Source organism: Coloeus monedula (genome assembly GCF_965178545.1).
Source record: "Coloeus monedula genome assembly, chromosome: 2".
Lineage (NCBI taxonomy): Eukaryota > Metazoa > Chordata > Aves > Passeriformes > Corvidae > Coloeus > Coloeus monedula.
The window spans coordinates 16,476,570-16,498,003 of record NC_138782.1 but is presented as its reverse complement, the minus strand read 5'-3'; the positions used below and the strand labels follow the sequence as shown (position 1 = coordinate 16,498,003).

General features: G+C 49.9%; 1 protein-coding gene across 1 annotated transcript in view; it reads left to right on the top strand.

The window, feature by feature from the left end:
• The first annotated feature begins 516 nt into the window (after positions 1-516).
• Positions 517-21,434, top strand: part of ITPKB (inositol-trisphosphate 3-kinase B) — a 67,400-nt gene continuing 46,482 nt past the window's right edge. The window contains exons 1-2 of the mRNA XM_082299481.1: positions 517-786; positions 2,179-3,271. Of these exons, the coding sequence (XP_082155607.1) occupies positions 2,342-3,271 (930 nt within the window). The 5' untranslated portion in view covers positions 517-786; positions 2,179-2,341. The remainder of the gene's footprint in view (positions 787-2,178; positions 3,272-21,434) is intronic.

Here is a 21,434-nt window from a genome sequence, read left to right as displayed (position 1 = left end):
GAGCCGGGTGCCTGGGGAGGTGGGTGGCCTTTAGCTCCGCGTTCCTGGCGCTGCCGGCACCACCCTGTGCCTTGACCGCTGTGCCCGGGGAGGAACAGAGCGGCCAGCAGCGCTGGGAGGCCGGGATGCGGAGGCGAGGCGGGGGATGTCCCCCCGCGCGGGCGGTGCCGGGGCTGACCCGCGGCTCTGCCGGGCCCCGCATCGCACGCCGCGGCCGCGGGTGGAAAATGCCTCGTGTATCTTGAACCCACAGCCCAGCCGCCACAGCACGGCGGCGGTGGATTTTTTTTTTCTTAGTTAACAATGGAAACTTTTTTTTTTCAGTATTTCCCTCCAGCCTGAGCCGAGCGAGAAAAAAAAAAAAAAAAACTTGTTCCGCTGAGTTCAACCCCAGACAGGCTCACAACTTCCTTCCTGCTCTCCTACCCCCTCCCTCCGCTCTCCTCCTCCTCCTCGCCGCTCCTCTCCCTCGCCTCCTCCTCCTCCTCCTGCTCTCTCCGCCTTTCCAGCCACACCGGGAGCGGGCGCCGGGGCCGCGGCGCGGAGCTGCCCGGAGCGCGGAGCTGCCCGGAGCGCGGAGCCGCCCGCGCAGCCTTGGCCGCCGAGGCGCGGAGGGGCAGAGCCCGGCGTGGCCGCCCCCCCGCGGGGCGAGGAGAGGCGCTCGGAGCCGCGGAGGGAGCGGGACTCCCGGCGAGCCCCGGGCGATGGTTTCGGCAGCGCCCCGCGGCCGCCGGCGGGCGCTGCCGGGCGGCGCGCACTGAGTGCGGGCGCGGATCCCGACCCCAGGTAAGCGGCGGTGCGGGGGGGGGTCGCGGCCGCCCCTCTGCCGGGGGATCCCCGGCAGCCGTGCCAGGGGCGGTGCGGGGGCCAGCCGGGCCCCGCGGGGAGGAAGGGGCGAGTTGGGGGCAGGCAGAGGGGCAGGGTGCTCCCCCGGGGCCGAGCGGGCTGTCCTGCGCCCAAAGTCTGGCCGAGCAGCTTGTGCCGGTGCTCGCTTTCGTACCCGAGCCTGAGTGCTGGGAGCGTTGCTGTGCCGGGGATGCCTGCAAAGAGTGGCTGCCCGCGCTGCCTGGGCTCTGCTGAGGCTCGCACTGCCTCCAAGCAGTGCCTGAAGGGATGGGAAGCCCTTTGGTCACACCGTCAATTGGGACTGCGCTTAGACCTGGGGGCATTTACCTGCCGGGAGCCTCACAGGAGGACGAACAGCTACCACTGATAGCATCACACACAAGTGCTTCCAGAGGCATGTACACCCATAGCCAGCGTTAGCGCAGTGTGTGTAAACAAGTCTGTACTCCCATGTGGGCAGTGTGTTTGTGCAGATCTCAGGGGTTCCCATGCCCCAGCACGGGATGGGGAGTGCAACTCCAGTGGCACACAGCGCAGACAGACATGACGGAAGGCACACTGAAGTGCACAGGGTCACAGAGAGCCACCTGTGAAAGCAGCGACTCTCTCACGCGCGTACACAGCCACACACTGGCCAGAACAAACAGCACTGCACATCTCTGCATGTGGGGTCCGGGCTGTGACTTGGGGAGCAGTTGCAGCGTTCAGTGTCCCAGACGACAGATGTGCACAGGGGATGCACATTTAGCCAGGGCATTCATGAAGATGTGCAAAGCCGTGTTGTTGCACGCGGTAAGTTAGGGGACTAACTTAAGACGTGGCCCTATACAGTACAAAACTGTGCAAGCAGGGAGTCTTCCTGTGTATCATACAACAGAAATCCATTCCTGAGACTTGGTCTTGCTATAGGTGACAGACTTGAAGGTGACAAATTTGAGTTGTTTGGAGTTTTTATCTTCCTTTAGAAAATGTCAGGGTTTGGGGCGAACACTTGAAAGCTGCCAACTTTCAGTTCACACCAGCTATTCAGTTGCGGGAATGGCTGCTGGCTGTGTGTCCTCTCGGACAGTGCTGCTGCAGCTGTTTCGATAGGCAACCTGGAGAGGGGGCAGGGAAGGCAGGGAAGAGGGGAAACAGCCCCAAACCTGGCTTCCCCTTCTCTCAGGTCGTTCTGATGACCAGGGTGGCCCGTGTCCCCAAGGGTGGCACACTGGGGATGCACGCAGGTGGGAGGGGCATACGGGAAGGGAAGAGTCTGGCACGCTGTGTGCCCAGCTGGATGGTGAGCTAAGGGAGGGCGCAGAGCTACTCTCACTGCTTCTCTCTCCTCAGCTGTCCCGTTTTATGGAGCTGCGGGCCAGGGCCAGCCCAGCTCCCCTTTTTCCTGCTGGCGATGCTGCTGGTCCCGTCGTGGAGAGACCCTGGGCAGCCCCGCAGAGCCTGAGTGCCGAGGCGGCAGTGGTGACGGCCCCCCTGTGCTCCCCGGCTGACTACTATGGCTGTGTACTGCTATGCGCTCAATAGCTTGGTGATGATGAATAGCAACAGCGAGGTGACAAGCGGCAGGAGCAAGACGCCGCCTCCTCCCGGACAAGTGCTGCCCAGGGGTCCGGAGACACCCGGCAGCTGCCGCTCGCTCCCTGTCTTCAGCCCGGCCCCGGTCCCGCCAGGCTCCCCGCGCTGTGGCCCCACTTTCCTCTTCCCACCACTTGAGGAGCCCCTGCGGCAGCCGGGTAGTCCCGGGGGGCGGCGGGGCAGCCGAGACGAAGAGGGACAGCCAGGACCCCCCATGGCACGTCAGCTTCAACGGGAGCTGCACAATGTGCAGGTGAACCAGAAAGTGGGGCTCTTCGAGGCACACATCCAGGCACACAGCTCTGCTGCCCAGCCACCCTGGAGCCCCCGGCTAGCCCGGCCCCGTCCAGCGAGCCCCACGGCACCGGTGGTGGCACTTGGAACTGGACCCCGGCCGCGAGCCCACGGGGAGAGCAAGGCCCCTGATGTTGGTGGGGTGCAGGTTTGTCTGAGCACTGCAGAGCCCTCCAGGAGCCCACCCACTCCGGCAGTGATGGTGGTCCCAGCTGCAGGGCAGGCAGAGAGCAGCAGCCCCCTGGAGCAGTCAGGGCCTGCACCACGGCAAGAGGAGGTGGTGGTGGCCCCCACAGGACTTAAGGGCCAGCACCCAGCCATTGGCGGAAGCATCCCTGCTGTCATCGTCACGGACCTGGGGGGCCCGGAGGAGGAGGCGGGCGCCGTGCCCCCTGGCAGCCTGCCCGTCCGGAAGCTCTCATCATCCTCAGCATCTTCCACTGGCTTCTCCTCGTCCTGGGAGGAGTCCGAGGAGGACATCTCCAGTGACCCCGAGCGCACCCTGGACCAGACCCCGGCCTTCCTGCAGACCCTGGACCAGCAGAAGCCCCGAGTGGTGAGTCTTGCACCAGTCCTGGTGAGGTGGGGTGAGGGGTGGGGGCATCCCCGCTCCAAGGCACAGCTACAGCAGGAGGGCAGAGGTCTGATGCAGCAGAGTTCTGCAGAGAAACTTTACATGTGCTCAGTGGTGCTTGCTGTCCCTCACATGAAAAGCTTTCAGACTTGGGAGAGGGGTTCCTAGTCGGAAAATACTCACACAAGAGAATAGTGGTACCTGTTTCATTGTGCACAGTCCTTGCAGAGCTTCCCTGGTGCTGCAAAGCTGCCTGCCAGCATGCTTAAAATATATCCATGGACTGCAGCCTTCTGCTGACATGTGGTTATGAGCTTCAGTTTTATCTCAGCACAGCTTCCCTGGGTGCTGGAGGTTTCCCATGGTTTACATGAGCCTGAGGGAGAATTTATTTCCTCCCTGCAGTTGAAACTGTGTGGGCCAGCTGTCTGTTCAGGTTTACACCGATGCCCATCACCACAGCGTCTCTGTGTCTCTCACACAGAAGCAAAATTCTCTAGAATTTCTGGTAATTCCCCTTTTGAATAAAACTTCTTGCTTGTGGGGTGTCTTATATTTTAGGTAAGTGTATTTTTATTAGGTATTTATATTAAGTTCATTTATTTCAGGATCTTTGTTGTGGAGCTGGTTGTGAGGCTTCAGGCGAGAGAAAGCATGTGTTGTGTTACCCTTAGACAAGAAAGGTCTCAGAGAGGAGAGCTCTGAGGCGTTCTCCAAAGGCATGGGATAGTCATGGGATTTGTTGTGTCACTAGAGGAGTTCATTCCATGTCTGAGTGCGTCCCACAGAGCGTGCTTTGCTCTGAGCTGTCACACCAGTTATCCAGAGGGCTTGGAACCACTTTAATCCAGTGCAGGGCACTCATCACAAGGTTCTCCAAACCAGCACATGGTCTCTCCTATCGTCCAGCTCTGAGACATTACATTGATTTGAGCCTAGCATTGGAGCCTCCCACTGACAAACCCTGAAACATGCAGGACAACCCAGTGGCTCCTTAGCTTAAATAAAGGCCCATCAACTTTCAGTGATGTGTTTCACTGTGTTTAACTTCCTGTAGACACATGGTAGTGAAACTCTTGCTAAACTCAATGACACGAGGAAAACTAGTTCAGAGAAACATCTAAGTGCAGGCATCAAACTTGGAAGAACTGAGACTGTGGTTTGTGAAACACTCAGCAGGCTGAAATAAGTATCTTTTCTTTTGTACTGCTTTTGTACTATTCCAAGAATCCAGGCTCAGTTCTGCTCAGGATGGAGCAGCAGCTGAGTAAAAGCAGTTAATGAAGTTACTAGTCTGTAGTTCATCGTGTTTGCAGACAGTTTTGTGTTTTGGGGCTCTCAACTGATGAATCAGCTTGTTCCCTTTGGGAGCTGCTACAATCCCTCTGCTGATTAAATTCTGCTGATTTTATGTGCATGAGCTGTAGTAATCTCTGCTCCATTCTCTGCGTTAATGACTGTTCCTAGTGCCAGATCCCACTGATTTGCTGCTGAAAACAGTTCATTGATGGGCAAAAGCATGCCTGATGCTCCTGTGGAAAGCTTCCTGGAGCCTCAAGCTGACTCTGCACAACCTCCCATGGCCTCCAGTGAGCTCAGCCAGGCTGGTGGCTCGGCAGTGAACAGGCAAGGCTCCTTTGTAGTGCTAAAAGGTCTGGATGAGAGCGAGCTCAGATCAGATCTAAGATCAGAGCAGCTGCTGGGCTCCATGGGACTACTCAGGCTAAAGGAGAGGAAGATCTGGTCCAAATTACGTCAGGCAGCCTGTGGAGGTGCACTTGATTTTGTGTTTCAGTGCTGGGGTCTCAGCAGGAACAGCGAGGCTAATTTGCAATGATACTTTCCACTGGGCTCCACAGGTCCCATGCCGGGCTGATCACTGACTTTGGCAGGTTATAGTCAGCTCTCAGCAGGACCATGTGCAAATGCCCAGTAATTCAAAACTGATTCATATAAATAACACCCAACTTTGTGTACTGGCTGGCAATATCTTGTAAATCCTTAACGACAGCAGAAGGCAGCTACTGAAGGAGTGTCAGGTTGCACACTCATTTGTTTTCATGAACTCAGTATTTCCTTTTAACAATGCACACGGTCTGGAAATGAGTTGTGTAATGAGGGAGAATGTGTGAGAAGCTCTCTCCACAACTCGTGCTTTTAGTCAAATCTTGGGAGACCTCAGCCGAGGGAAACCAACAAGGTGCCTCTGGGTTGAGTAGATCAACCCGGGGCTGGCAGAGAGCCCTGCCCGTCTGCGCTGGGTGCTGCTGGCGCAGGGGAGGTGCTTGTACCTGGAGCAGAGGTAATGACGAGCGGCAGGGAAGCAGCTCTTGCTGCAGATACAGCCTGTGCAGCACATCTCACATAGCATGTTTACAGATTTGATAAACAGCAGGCCTTCTCCTGCCCTTCCTTTCTGGAGGCCGTCTGGCTTAGCAGATCTGTTAGGGATGTCCGGCTGTCTATTGTAGTTCCTCCTGACATACTGGGGAAACAGGCAGATCCCTCCAGCTGGCATGGACTTGTCCTCCATTTGTACTGCAGGTAGGAAACTTTGTTTGTGTTCAGGCCTGAAAATTGGCCAGTAAGAAAATGATGTTGCCAAGTGAAAGGGAGGGAGGTATTGTGGCTGCATTTTTGGACACCGTGACCTGGAGCAGCTCTGTGACTGAAACGGGCTCTGCCTCTGTTTATTGACACAGTTTGCTCAGTGCTTTCCCTGTCCCTGGAGTGCTCTGGTGATCACTGGGCTGCACAGCACCGGGGAACAGTGACACTGCCATGGTGGCAGATTTGTGAAGTGCAGTGACAGTAAGAGCAACGTGACGTTTTGCTGTTGTCTCATTGCAAATCCACTTAAGGCCTGAGTAGACTTCCACGTAAGGGCTTTTGCAGCTGTGGCTTTCCCCGGGCTGTGGGCTGCTGCCAGAGAAACCCCACGCTTGTTTATTGATGCTTGCAAGGTCTCAGAGACACTCGAGCGATTACACTTCTTGGGCTGTGTGGGAGGGACGGGCTGTCCAGGCAGCGTGTTGGGATGGGGACACTGTGGTTTGGAAATGCCGCAGGGGAGTACTCTCTGCACACCCCCTGTGACCAACACGGGCAGTTTGGGGAAGGAACTGATGCCTCTGCTCACCAACCACCTGAGGCAGGAGGATGCAGCGACTGTTGGAAGGCACCTGCCTCCATCACTGTCTCATGCTGAGGGGGAGAATTTCTCCCTTCCTGGCTGATCACACAGGTTGGGTGTGTAGGGGAGTGAGGTGCTCCTTTGTTCCAGGTTCTGAGTGGCACAGGTAGCCTGAAATGGCAGCCCAGCCTCCTGAGGAGATTTCACACCTAAAATAAGATACATTCTAGCTGGGACTCCTGCTGACTTCTTGACTGGAAAAACAGCAGTGTGAGTTTTGATGTTTTGATGAGAGATTCTGTTGACTCTTCTCAAGGGAGAGCTGATAACCAGGGTGTACTCTGCAGCAGGAGGCTCATCCCGCTCTTGGAAGCTGGCTGTGCCCCTTAAGCAAAAGATACTCCAAAGCTGGTCATTAGTAAGTCCTTGTCAGTGACCTAAATTCCCCAGTTTGTCAACTCCTCGGCAACTAGAGACAAAGCAACAGACAAGTGGGGGGAAAGGCAGAAATTGTGCGAGCAAGCATGTACTATAGAAAAATGACATGTCAGGGGGAAAAAGAACTCCTTCCTGGAAAAACAATGCAAGACACTGCAGTGTTCCTCTCCCTGGCTTTCCCACAGCCGCTGTGGAAACACGAGGATGTACAGCAGAATAGTAATCAAGGGACTTGGTACACTGTGAAACTTCTGCTCCTTTCAGCAGGCCGGGTAGATTTCTCAGAATTAAGAGACTTCCATTAACCTGTGCGAAATGGCAAGAACTTTTGGACAAAGCCAATGGCAGTGGTGATGACAGGCATTCTTTTAATTGATTTATTTGTTTGACTCACAAAGGACTGTTAGTGCAGTCCTGAAAGGAGCCAAGTTTAGATAGGGTTAGTGTCAGCCAAGGGCCTCTGGGACCTTTGCTTGTTTCTGTTTGAGATGTTCCAAGGCATAAGCTGACAACAGGAGTCCTGATTTGTTCCTATAAAACTCAATCAAATTAAATATGCTTTCATTCCCTTTCCAAGCTGTTGCTGTGATCAGGAAGTCTCCTTGTAACAAAAACCACGACCACATGGCTATGGTGATACATGCAATATATCTGTGAATATATATCTTTATGCCAACTGTGTTTATGTGTTTTACTGCTTACTCCCACTGTGTTTGTCTTAAAAGCTCCTAAGCTTGTGAGCTTGTGAGTGGTATCTCTGATTTAGTATCAATATAATGTCTGGTGTATTAGGGCCCTGCTGGCTTACTCAGAAGAGCGACTGTTCTTTTAGTAATGCACATCATTGACCAGGGAAGGTGCTTAGCACATATGGTAAGCTGCCAAAGGATGGAGTCCCCCTGCTGTGGGAGGACTAGGGGGGAGAGGGGAATGAGATGGACACCTCTGTGTTTCCCCTTTTCAGAACACCACGCTCAGCAGACCTGACAGCACGGCATGTTCTACCTGCTGGGATGAGATGAGGACACGCCAGTGCTCGGCTGACTGGGCAGAGCTTCAGGCTCTTTGTGGATGGAGGCTGTGCACTCCAGGGGCTTCACAAGGCATCACTCCCTATTCCATAGCTTATCCTCTACCTACTCACGTGACCTTCTCAGGGAATAAGCAGCTTTTTTATGGGCTCCCACCCACGGAGGCTAAGTGAAGATGCTGCCATAATCGAATGAGAGACACATGGTCCTACTTCAAGTCTGTCTTCATCAGCACTTTTAAGCTCATTGTGAAGGGTTTCTTCTCTGTGCACATTCTCCATGATTGACGGGGCAGGAATTACATGGCACATAGCAGATCCTTTTCATAGAGGGCCTTACTTGCTAGTACAGCTGCTGTCTCTTGCATATTTTGTATCTCAAAAAAATTTCACACTGAAAGCATCCATAAAAGTGGAAAAATAAAACCACCATATTTCTGAGGTGCAGGAAGAACAAACATTAGGCCTATCATCTTTAGGGTCCCCAGCTCTGGAAAGAGACAGATTTCCACCCCTTCTGATGGGAATTGCAGGATGTCGGGAGCTTGCCCGTTTGGATCCTTCGGGTGGAAAGCTGAATGTCCGCAGAGTGAATTTCACGGATCAGTGGAAACTTCTGAGTTTCGTCTTCACCTTTTTAGAGGCTTGCAATGACAAAACCCAAACTGTAGTCAGCACGTGTCTCATGTTTTCCATGTTATTTCTATAATGTGTTAGGACAGATTTGCATGTGAAGAAAATACTAGTGCAGCACTGAGCTCTCACGTGCCATGCGATGGCTAAAAGCCACGCTGAGCTAATGTTTTCTTTACATGTAATTCTGTTCTAGCTCACTACAGAAATAATGGCATCTATGTATGACATTAAATGTCGCTTCAGCTAAGATTAGTCTTCTGTAATGGTTAGAAGATTATAATGTTTATACTGGTAGGTAAATTTGTGCAGTAAATTTGACCTGCTTTCTTCCAATGAAGCCCAGCCAAGCTTTCTAAGATATGTTAATATTTAACAGACAGTCAAAACTAAATGTTAACATTTTCAAATCACTGAGTAACTTTGCAGCCTAATCCCTGTTCTTAAATGTGACTTTTTGGGGAATGCGGGCTTCCTGACTTGATGGGTCACTTGAAATGGCCCTTTTATGGCATTCATCTTGCTTAGCCTTGCTGGGTGTCTCCTCAGGCATCCCAGGGTTCTCCTAAGGTATCTCTCTTCTCTGTAACTCTAATGGAATCTTGACAACTACTTCAAGAGTGTGCTTTAAGACAGAGGAATCTATTTCTAAAGTACTCATGAATGTCTTCTATAAAATTTATTGGAATTTCATTCTTACTCCTACACATAAAAACCCAGGTCATGCATAGCCTGCACAAAGGCTTCAAGTAGTTCGGGAGGCTGATCCAGTCTGAGGTCCAAAAGCAAGTGCCTGTGATCTGGCGTTTTAATCCGTGTTTAGGCAGCAAAATTTGGCATGCTTTGTAACAGGATGATCATGCAGCAGTGCCTTTCAGCATGGGTATATTCGGGGTCTCCAGCTGCAAGTTGCAGTCCAATGTGCACAGTGTGAATGTGCTCGGAATTGGTGGAAGCCTTTGGAGAATGTAGACTGCAACTCCTGCTTTCCCAGGCACGGTGGGAGTTCGCCCCAAAGCTGCTGTCACGGCTGTGTGCCTGTGGAGATCCTCACTGCCTCAGTCAGCCATGCGTTGTGTTTACAGAGTGGTTTCTGACCTTAATTTCTTAGAGATGGGCAATATTGGAGTCAGGAGCTGCTGCAGGCTTCTAAGACCCATGTTAGACTTCTCCCTCTCTCAGTATTTATTTCAGTCTTTTCATACATTTCAGCCATGAAAAGAAAGAAGTGATTTTTTTTTTATAGTAAAGAAAGGTCTTTTCATTAATGACATGGGAAAAGGGACAGCCAGTAGAAGGAATTCAATTCTTCTTTCAGATACAAGATTTGTTTCTGGGCAAAACACAAGGATTGCTTTTGGAAGGAGAACTAGGGGGTAAAACAACAAGTGCTTAGCACTTACAACTACTTGTAAGCAATACAGTGTATTATCTGATCAGTGCTACACAACAGGAACTTCATTAGCATTCTGCACTGTTGTGGTTTTAAGTAATAGTAAGGCATCCCTCGTCTCTGTGAAAGACATAGATGTGCTCTGAAGGGACATGCCAACAGACATTTTAATGAGTCTGATTCAGAGGACAGAATCAGGTTGTCTCTTCACATTTGCTTCACACACTTGATTTGCAGAGAGGTTGGCACCTGGGGTTGCTGTGGCGTGGACCTCGCTGAATTGATGTGAATTTTGCCCAGGGTTTCATCCTTGATTTTAAGTCTTGCACTTGGGATCTTGGACAATAGCGTTCCTGTACTATGCAAAGCAGAGGGAGGTCTCATGGGGCCTGCAGTCTTCACTGTCACAGAACTCCCTTCAGCCGGAATGAGGACCAATATATCAACACCAAGAGTAACCAGCACATTTTGGTCGAATAGCTATGGCAAGGAGATGGCACAACTCTTTCCTCCCACCCCATCAGCGTTTGCAGAAGGGGCTGTTTAGCAAGGGCTGAGCAATGGCAGCACCTACCTTCAGCATCAGCTCCTTCTCCTCCCCCTTCGCTTCCTGTCCCTTTGCCCTTGCTTGGGCAATTCATCTGCAGCGAGATAGAATCAAAGAACCCTCTTCCTTTGCTAAACAATTGGCTCCTTTTGTTAGGGTCAGATAAAACGCTGATAAAAGCTGTTGTAGCTCCGCTGAAGCCAGCACGAGCATGCTGCAGGTTTGGTCCTTGATCGTTTTTCGCCTTGCTCGATCCTGCATGTATCCAGTTACATCTTGTGGCAAATCCAACCTTAAGCTGAATAAATGAACCAGAGATGCAGTCCCTACGGGGGGTTTGCCCGTTCATCGGTACGGTGCCTCAGAGCCTTTGGGGACAGGAGGTTTATAAATGGAAAGATCTGCGGGGAGGCTTTTTGGAAACTGTGTTTTAGGGTCGGGTATTTTTCTCTCGTTTCTTGCTAAACAATCTCTGATCCCTGCAACTCGGGAGAAGGGTAGGAGCCAAGGCTGGCCTTCAGCTCACCACTGAGCCTTGTTGGTTGCAGACCTGCGTTTTGGGAAGGCGTAGGAATAGCTTTTATCCCATTGAGCTAAACGCGTTCAAAACAGTTTGATTAAATGGGTACTTAAGTACCCCCTCAAAAGAGAGGGGACCAGGGCTCCAAGAAGGGGTGGGAGTGAGGGGGAGGTGAGTAGGCTCCTTCTCACCATGTGGACCATAGGAATTGCTCTGCTGGCAGCTGCAAGCTCCATTAGTTATCCAGGGGTATCCTCCCACTGCAGGCAAGGTACAGAGCAGCCAGTTGGAGAATTAGCAACGTGTCCAAATGTAATATGGTTGCTATTATGGGTAATATATATTTAACACTCTGCAGGGACCATTTAAACCTGCATCTGCAGGAAGGGGAAAAAAGTCAGGTTTGCTTTCTTGGCAGACTGCAGATGAGAGAGTCCAATCTGTAATCTCTCTTGGTATGTTTTATGTGGGTGGGTTTTGTTAAGTTACAGGCAAAGTTATTGCACCCCTAGGCTACACACATTAAATGTTTCTCCAGTTTTAGCAACATTCTTTCCAGACTCAGCTACATTTGTTTTTGTCTTCTCTATGGCAATTGATGAGCTCAGTCTGAAATGTGTAACTCCACGGGATCTCCTGTTATATATTTCTTCCACAGCTGTAGCTGAATCGGGGCAGTGTAATCCAATGACTTGTTGTAATGCCTAATGCTTTCTTTAATACATTCCAGATTAAAGGAGTCAGCAAAGTTTACATATCCAAAGTAATAAATTTAAACAATAATAATGGCAAATCCCAAACCATGATTATATCTTGAAAATGTTGGGCTTTTTTTCCCTCCTATCTTCTCTCGTGTGGCTAAAGTCTGTTCTTAGGAAACTGAACAGGACAGATAAAAGATGATGAGACAAACAACTTAATCCCTTAATAATGTCAAGTGGAAAATCCAACAACAGATTGGCAAGAAACTGTAATAACAACTGCGAAGTGACCCTTACTGAGGACTAAAGAACTGGTTTTAAAAGCTGAACTTGGGATATAATTAGAGATGAGCCTGAATTAGTGCCCATAGGCTCAAGTATTTCTTTGAACTCTGAAATGGAGCCAAATTCCTTTTTTTTAATCCATGCCTGTACAGCATCAGTTTAACTCCACTGAGGCCAGTTCAGCATCACCCCGTACCTGGTTCTGCCCTGAGTACCCACACAAAGTGACCAGGAAAGGCCCCAGGGTGGCATTCCCACCTCTGGATGCTTTTGCAGATGAAGTGTGGGATAACAGCAAGTGTGCACAGCCCGGGTAGGTGCTTGTCATGGCAGCAGGAGAAGGGACGGGCAGTGCCTCCAAGTGGGAGGAGAAGAGATGGGCGTTGCCACACTGGCCTTTGAGTCCCAGCATCTCATCGTGCTCTTGCCAGGGACTGGCACACAGCTGCACCTCTGGGCAGCAACTCTAAGTAGTCTTGGGCTGCCGTTAATAGATACACCCTGGAAGCAAGGCATGTGGTCACAGGAGTAGGAGGCACTTGGAATTGTAATTGCCAAGCCGCTTCGGAAAGAGGGTATTAATTATTATCTCTCTCCTTGGAGCCATATTTACTTAGAGCTGACAGCCCTCCACCCTGGGGTTCGTGGGAGGAATGTCTTGCTGGGGTGGAGACCAGGGCTGCCAGAAAGGAAACAAAGGAAAGAAATTTTAGAACGGTGGCTTATCTCTATCCACCTGAATTACTGTTGTATTTTAAAAGAATACGTGAAAAAGGATTGTTTGAAAAAACCTTGACAAGTGCACTCTCCCAGCTCCATTGTTTTAACCTTCTCCTAGGAATTTGTGTATAAAATGTTCTCAGTTCAGTTTATCTCTGCTTGTCAAATCCTGTGTTTCCCTTCCATGCTTTTAGTGGAGTGGGAACTAACCTTGATCTTTTTGCAAAGCCAACAGAGTCACCGTGCTGGATGTCACATTCCCACCTTCACACGCAAGCAGTGCGTGTCACAGCTTTTGAGCATGATGTACCATTGCTGACAAAAAAAATGTGTAAAGTTCAGACATTCGAGATGAGCTTTTAGAAAAGCAGCTCCAAACTGAACCAGACTCTCTCAGAGGAGGGATGTTGTCTGGCTCTCATGGAAGCCACCTTGCACAGCAGGTTGAAACAAATGGTCTGAAGCCAGGACTGTAGCTCAGCTCCTCCATTAGCAGCCCCTCATCTATGTCTCACCTCGAGAACGGACTTGGCCTCTCTCCTCAGGTCTCTGTTTTCTCATGTTACCCTGTGTTGCTGGAATGGCTTTTCTGAGCCAAGGAAAGCAGCAGAGGAGTCCAGGTGGTCACAAGTGACCAAAACATTGACCAGATGCTGGGCTGGTAATGAGAGGGAAATGCAGAGGTAGCATGATGCCACCTAGTCTGTTATTGTCTTCCCTGTATCATACATCCCAACCAGCTCTCTCATGTTTGGTTTTTGAGCATTTGGGTGGCTCAGGAGGCAGTTCCAGATTCCAGGTTTGTTCTGGTGGATGGGAACCCTTCCCAGAAGGGAGAAAGCTCAGAGGAGCCTGTTTAATATAGGCTGATCTCATGCTTGAGCATACGCAGGAGTTGACCTTTCAGCGCTGAAATAAGAAGTGATGGGAATAGAACAAATCACAGTCTTGAAAGAAAAGCCAAGGAGCTTAGACATGCACCTCAGGAGAAGGAATCAAGGTAGGGAGGCTGAGGGCCACAGAGGGGCCAAATGATAGATTCAAAAAGCGTTCTTTCAGCAGTGATTTCGATGGATCTTTGCAGAGCCAAGGCTGTTGAGATGTGAAGTTGGGGTATGATGTGATGAGCCCAGAAGGTGAATTTTAGTTGGGTGGGTAGGCTGGAAAGACTCTGTTAGGGATGCTATCCTGAAAAAATCTGCAAGACTTACAGATAGGTTGAATGTGAGGACTGAAAGAGATCCAAGTTTTCCACTTGGTAAAAGTTTCAGGGTAGGAGCAAAACACTCACAAATGGGAGCGGTAACATTTACACTTGCACTGCAAAGGCATAAATGGTTCTAGGAATCACCAAGGCTGCGAAGAATCAAACCTCTACATTGCATTGCAAGCCTCAGAGCTGTCGTGTCTTGACTGAATCCAAAGCTAAAATTTCTGTCACCTTGATAAAGAGACAGCTCCAAGTCCCCATGGTACATCCGCTTAACCTTCAGGGACCTGGCTTTGAATGTTCCAAGAGAACCAAAACTCTAAGCACTCCCCTCACATCTGGAAGCCACAGCTTGATGAGGAACTCCCTCTGCCTGGTGGCCTCTGTTGGAGCCTGACTCCTGGTTCAGTCTCAAGAGAGGGGGACTCAGAGCTTTTTCAGAGCCCATCACTGCCTGGACAGAGGCTGAGGTTTGCCCTCCTGGCCCACTCTTCCTTTGGACCATCCGTGCTGTGTCCCCTGGGCAGTCAGACCTCAGACCGATCCAGACAAACCCTGGCAGGACAGGAGATTGTAGGAGCTGGCTGGATCTGGAAGAACAGTTTTTTGGCAGAGAATAGATTTTCCAGAAAATGTCAGGGGAGAGGGGGAGTCAAAATGATTCACAAATTCAAACACATTTTCTGAATAGTTCTGGCCTAGAAAAAAATACAGAGGTGGGGGAAGAAGGAGGGATGTTAAAAATAGCAGTGCGTGTCATTCTGACACTTTCAGAATGAACTGTTTCATTTTGGGAATGGTTTGTTTATGTTTTGCAAGCATTAGAAATGTAGATTGATTCAAAATGGCATTTTTCACTTAAAAGTTGACCTCACCACTAAAACACATTGAGAGAAGAGAAGAGAAAAAGGTTTTTTAGGACTTACATAACCTGAAATGAAACACCTCCTTTTGCTTGGGCTCCAGACGAGACATTTTGGAGTTTTCCTTTCAAGCCCCATGATTTTAGCTGTGTCCAGCCCAACCTGAACATCTCCTCTCCGCTAGTTTTTTGATTGAGCTCTGCATCCAGCTTCCATGCTGGCCAACCCTTAAGTCTAATGCCTTGGAGCAAGAACTTTAGTTTAATCTGAGGTCAACCACACATTGCTGTGATTCAGACTGAAACCTGTGGTATCAAATTAATAAGAGCTGTAGGTTTTGTAGATAACTGGCATCTTCCCCGAAAGATGCAGTGTCGAACCTCATTTAGAAAAATAACCCAAACTCCTGAGGCCCTGAAATCTGATCTAGAAATCTTCAGAGAAGTCGGGGTTTGCAGACAGCTGAATGACAGACTTTCACTCCCCCGACACTCACACTGGTCTCATTCAACTGATTCATTAAAGGAAAATGAGCAAATAGCTGGTAATGACTTTGCTGTAGCCAAAACGTGCCGCAGAGTTTCCTTGGGCAGAGGGGAAGGAACACACGTGTTTGCTGTACGATGAGCCACAGTTGAGTTTACTGTTCCCTGTTGTGTTTTCTGTCTGGCTGAGGCACATTGTGCCATTTCCTCATCCCTTGGTGACTGAGTGGAGCCTCCTTTGCTGAGATTTACTTTCACTGTCTCCTGTGCCCCTCTCCACCGTGCCTTGGGAGGGTTTGGGCACAAAAGAGGGAGAGAATAGATGCTGCAGTGTGGGATGGCAAACTTCTTAACATCAGCCCCTTTAGGGCAGGGGCCATAGGAAAGACCTTTTCCATTTGTGGGACAATCCTGGGTTTTACCTGAAATAGGCAGATTTGTAAGCATTTTTCTGGCCCGCTGTAATTTTAGTGTTGCTGAAAGATGGATCTCATAGCAGGATACGAAGGTTTTTATGACAGAGGAGAGGGGCTGGCAGTGGCCAAGCATGAGAGCAGGCTGTACTTCCTGCTGGGATGGCTCTTATACTTTCTGTGGTGGCTCAGGGTCCCCCAGCAGTGGAGAGGGGAGGGATTCATGCCTGTAGTGGGGTGAGGAATGAAGGCCAATGAGTGCATTGGTGATGCAGTTCCCTTGACTGTGCAGTTACTGTTCAAACACTGACAACTCAAGCTCTCCCAGAAAACAATGAGGATTGCCTTAAAAACCACCAAATGTTTCAGGTTTTTTGGAAGTGCTGGGCTTGTTTGATTGTTTTCCTGGCTTCCATGCCTATAAGTCACACTCAGGACAATTTTTCAATCTGTTCTCTGCAAAGCAGAAGCCTAGAAATGTACTTTCTTTTTAAAAATGAAAACTTGGAGTCTCAGCTACGTGATGACTGCAAGAGCTGGGGGCTGTGAGAACAAGGCAGAGCTCACGTTCAAACTGCAGGAGTGGGCAAAGGGGCTGCTGAAAGAGCTGCTTCTCTGGGTCGAGAATGGGGCTGAATGGAAAGAAAGGCCAGGAGGGCAGAGCCGTAAGCCGATTCGGCTTTCCTGGAACAATCGGAGAACGCCAGCGCTCCCTCCCCGCCCCAGCTGAAACAAAAAGCCCATACACAACTACAGCAAAATCTGCCTTCCTGTTTGCATGCGTGTTGTGAGGCCTGGGAGGGCAGGTGGTGTTCAACTCTTGCATCCCCACCAAAACTCAAAGTCCTCTCCCAGCTGAATCCAGAGGTGGGGGTGCAGGAAGAGATACAGGTGGTCACTGAAGAGCAAGGACCATACAAACTGCACAAGAGGGCCCACACTCCTTCCCTGTCGATGGTTTATATAAAACACAATTTGAAAACTAATCACTTTTTCTACAGGTAGAAGTGATTCATAGATCTTTGACACAAGCAGCTGCCAGGAGATGGGGGTACAGCTTTGATTATGTTAAAGTGAGGAGGCAGGAACTTTCCAACTGAGCAACTGTATTTCGACAATTTGTGGAAGGTTGTATACATTTTTCAGCAAGGAATCTTTAGGTCCTAGAAAATACCAGGCAGGGTTGTTGAACCATCCCAAACCACACTGTCATTGGATGATGCAGAGGTGCTGTGTGAAGTGATGCCAAGCATTCTCTAGCAGCTCTAATGGTATTTGGATTTCAATTTACTCTCATCAGATACGCTGACGTGTTCCCCAGTTTGCCTCTTGAACTAAGATGCTGCAGTGTTCATTTTTCCCCTTTCTAGCTAATAGGTACATGTCTTTGCTCCCCCGTGGGGAAGAAGGCAAGTATATTCTTCTTTTTAGCATGCTCTTAGAGCTATTATGTGTTTAAAGGGAATTAATCCTCAGAGCAAAGGCCTGGGCATTGTGTGTGTCCCATTCCAGGTGGTGGGCTGTTCCCAGGTGCTCCATCTGCAGGGTTGACTTCAGTGAAATCACGCCAGGAGAGCAGTTCTGAAGGCTGCATACCACATGCAGATGGTCTTCTGGACAGCAGTTGCCTTTGGAAAGCTAGCTAGAACTACTGATGACGTAACAAACAGAATCAGAATATTTCCAGGATATAAAATTGAAGGAGGAAAGCGGCTTTACTGGCTATTGTCAGAAAACAGAGGTTTGCATATCAGCAACATTTTCCATATACTGCACAATGAAGTTACTTGCTTGGGAATTAAATTGCAAGTCAGTTTTAGACAGCGTGGCCAGCTGTAACATAGCACACATTGCAACATACGTACTGAATGTTATTACTTGGTGTCAGTGTTTATTGAAGCAAGTGGGGATTTGAGAAGCAAGCTCTGGCACAGGAAAGACTAACAATGTGATGGCACTTAATGTCTCAGTGAGTGTAAGAACTTTGGGGAATAAATTCTCCGAAGACAGAATACTTTGGAAAATACCTGCTAATCCCTTTAAACCCCTAATTTTTGTATTGGGTGATGATAAGCCACAGATTTCACCACTAATCTAAAAAATATGCTGTGATTTTTGGAAAAGCGAGGGAGACTCCAGGTGTAGGCTCAGTGGCAGATTTTGCAGTGGCAGCTCCAGCTGATCTCACTGGCAAGAGTTTATTTGCTGCTGTCTGCTGGTCCCTTGCTGTCTTCTTTTGCTACTGCAGGAACCAGGGTCAGCAAAATTGAACTACACTTCCCTGTCACCTTTACAGAGAAGAGTCAGTATCCTAGAACATCGCTTTGTTTTAGCTGCAAGACTGGAATCAGATTGGGCCAAATCAACTCTGTTGTAGCTCTGCTGAGTCTGGTGGGCTTGCACAATGGATAAATTTGATCCAGAGTAAGAATAACACGAACCACAGATGGCTGGGTTAAGTGCATTGTTTATATAAATGGCTAGACCATGGAGAGCTGCCCGCATTGCAACATCCCCCTCCCATCTGGCTCCGTCAAGGGATCTGAAATCACAGCAACAAAATGTGGCACAAAGACTGAGTTTTCCCTGTGCTCAGAGATGAGGACCTGTTGGCAGTGGTACATGGGCTCAGCTCACCAACTGTGCTGAGCTGGCAGCTCAGGGAGCAGGACAGGTCACATTGCTGTGCCCTCTGATGGCAGTGAAGTTATAAATACATTTTTGGAACAAAAATAGGAACCATCCACCAGAGCTATTTCTGATGACCTCAGAATAAAGTTAGATTTTGGGGTTTTTTCCCTCTGTTTCTTAGCAGGGCTGCTGAGCTCTCCAGCAGAACAGGAAGTAGGCTGAGGAGCTGTTTGAGTAACCAGGGTCATCAGATCAATGGAAAAAGCGGTTTGAGTACACTCTGTGAAAGTGCAGTCAACAATTTTGAAATTACTGCAGTTTCTCTTCCTAAGTCAGGGCTGTTGTTCATGCCAAGGGGACTTGAGTCTGCTACTGCTCTTTCTGTAAGCAAACAGAACATTTCTTTTTGATGATGTGCATAATGTGCACCCAGGGGTGAAGCAGAAGGCTTTCCCTTGGTGTCCTTTGATCAGATTCCAGATGAGTTAAGAGATAATTTGATCAGGATCCTACGTAATTTTGAAATGCCTACCATACCATTTGGAGGAAAAATAAACTTGCTTTTATTGGGAGTTGGGCGTGGAGAAGTCAGGGTAGGTGAGGAGTGAGGGAGAGAACAAGAGACAACATTTTGCTGTCAAGGAGGAAGATGTACAGTTTTCAATCTCAGAATTGTGGCTGATCCTACATTTTAGTGACACTTGCAGCTTCTTTCATGTTTTGCAAGTTCATCTGAGAGCTGAATGCATGCCAGATGAATCTTTCAAGGGAAGTGGAGCTGGGTTGAAAATATCTCCAGCACAGATAATTCAAAGGAAGTGCAACTTTTAAAAAAGCATATGAAATGGCTCTAAGAATCTACCTGTTTTTTCCTGTTTACTTTTTTCCTTTTACTCCTTCCTCCCCTTAGTGCTACATTCCACCTCTCTCCTCTGCCATCATGTCACACTTTTTTGCCTTTAGTTGATCTCTCAGAGGCATACAAAGAGTTTTTGGTCCCGTCACATGCTCTGGCTGGAACTAGAGCACGATTCCTTTCTGACACGATTTTCTCCAGGATTCTGTCAAGCTGAGCTGCAGACGCTCCCCGGTTTTTCACTGATTGTCTTTTCAGCTGTCCTCCTCTTGCAACACTCACGTTGCAGCCAGGCAAAGGCTGGTCTGAGCTGCAGAGTGGAGACGATGCCGTGAGTGCAGGGGGCAAGGGGTGCACGGTGGGTTCCTGTGGCCAGTGGGATGGGGCGGCCGTGGGGCGGGAGTGGCGCGGCGTGGGAGAGCAGGGCCAGGAGAGAGAGATAAGGCAGGCAGGAAGGGGAAAGGCAGGTGGAAAAGGGAAATGACCACGGGGGCCAGGAAGACTAAAGAGAATACAAGGGAAGCTATGAAGCCATCTGGGAATCTGCTCTAGCCACGTGTAAATCGTACACGTCCTTGCGGCGTCCCACGGTGCGCAGAGCGGAGCAGCGCCCGCGGGAGGCCGGGCAGAGCCGGGATGGCGGCGTGGAGCTGTGTGGGGTGAGCCCGTGGGGGTGTGGGGGGGGACGTGGGGACAGCCCCAGGGGCACAGTGGTGGTGAGCTTGGGGGCGAGGGGAAGTGTGTGGGTGCTCCAAGGTGGGGTGCAGGGGCGGCAGAGCTGTGGTGGAGCAGTGTCCCGTGAGGATGAGGGCAGAGGTTGATGGAGCTGCTTTTACTGGGAGTTGTGTCCAGCTGTGTCGGGTGCTGGGTGATGGCAGAAGAGCGAGAGGAGAGGCGGGTGCCAAGGGGTGGAGGCAGAATGGGAAGTTTGGGAGAAACGGAATGCAAAATCTGATCAGGAGATGGAAAAGGGGCAAAGTGGAGGGAAAAATCACGTGAAAAGTTGCATTGTGAAAAAGTAGTGGAAGAAGGCATCATGCAAGGCTGACATGAAAAGGCAGGGGGAAGAGAGGAGAGCTTGGATAACAAGACTTTAAAAGTACTTAATGATGGATGACTGGGGTGGGATTTGTGGCATATAGCTAGATCTCAGCCAGCCTCCCTCTGTGGGGAGAAACAGGCCCCTGCAGAACACACTGTATGTGAGACCTGCCTGCACAGCACGAGAGGAGATGAGGCTGAGCAGCCCTGTGACTGCAAAAGGAATTAACTAGCATAGATGCAGTCATCTACATTGGACATGTCTAAAAATAGGTGAGATGAATTTCAGTCCTGAGGACAAAATGTTACAGTAAATGAATACAAACAATGTCATGGTATTTAGCTGGGTGCATTCATGTCTCCTCCATGCATGTGCACGCAGGAGGTGTGTGCCCAGTTTCAGGGCTTGTGCACATCAGGTGCACATGTGGGCACCAGCACGAACCTGGCTGCAATGTTCATGTCTCACATCGCCTTTGCAAAGGTCCTCTGCACCTCAAACACTGAAAAATTGAGCTGTGATGCTGGAGCAGGCTGTAGTTCCTCAGGTGTCTGCAGTTTGCATTGTGAACCATTCCTAAGAGGCTCGAGGGAGAGCAGGGAGATGTGCTGCAGTTTCAGGGAGTGCTGCTGCTGACCCCATCGCTCTCCGCTTTGCTGTGGAAGGGGCTGCAGCCCCTTGTCTGGTTTTATTTGAGCTCTCCTGGCTGCCTCTGCTGGAGCTATGGGGGTTACTTTGCTTTAGCTCACACTGGGAGGCACCAGTGTGACAGGGAAGAAAAGTCCCAGTCCCCATTTGCCATTTGCCCCATGCCACCTTGCCATCTGTTCTGAAGGAGAGGCAATGTCTTTCCCCCATGAGAGAACCAGTTAGAAAAGAATAACCACATCTCTGTGGGGACATCCATGGGATGTGTCAAGAGAAGCCCAAGCAGATGCAGTTATTTGATGGGATCCCTCATTCATGGACTAGGTTGGCATGGATGGTCTGAGCAGGGCATGGATCTGGAGCCTGTCTGTATTGGGGACGTCCTCTGGCTGCCCCAGCTCCCTGCAGCCCTGCTCTCCTTCCTTGTTCCAGTTCCTGCACGTCTTCATCTCCAGAATTAGGTCTGCAGGTCCCACACCTCATCTTTAAAACCCTCTGTGCAATTAACATGCACAGGCACGTCCTTGGCAGAAAATGTCCCCAAAGGATGGGCAAGGAGAGGGGATGGCACAGTTTGACTGAGTAGCTCATGGTTAT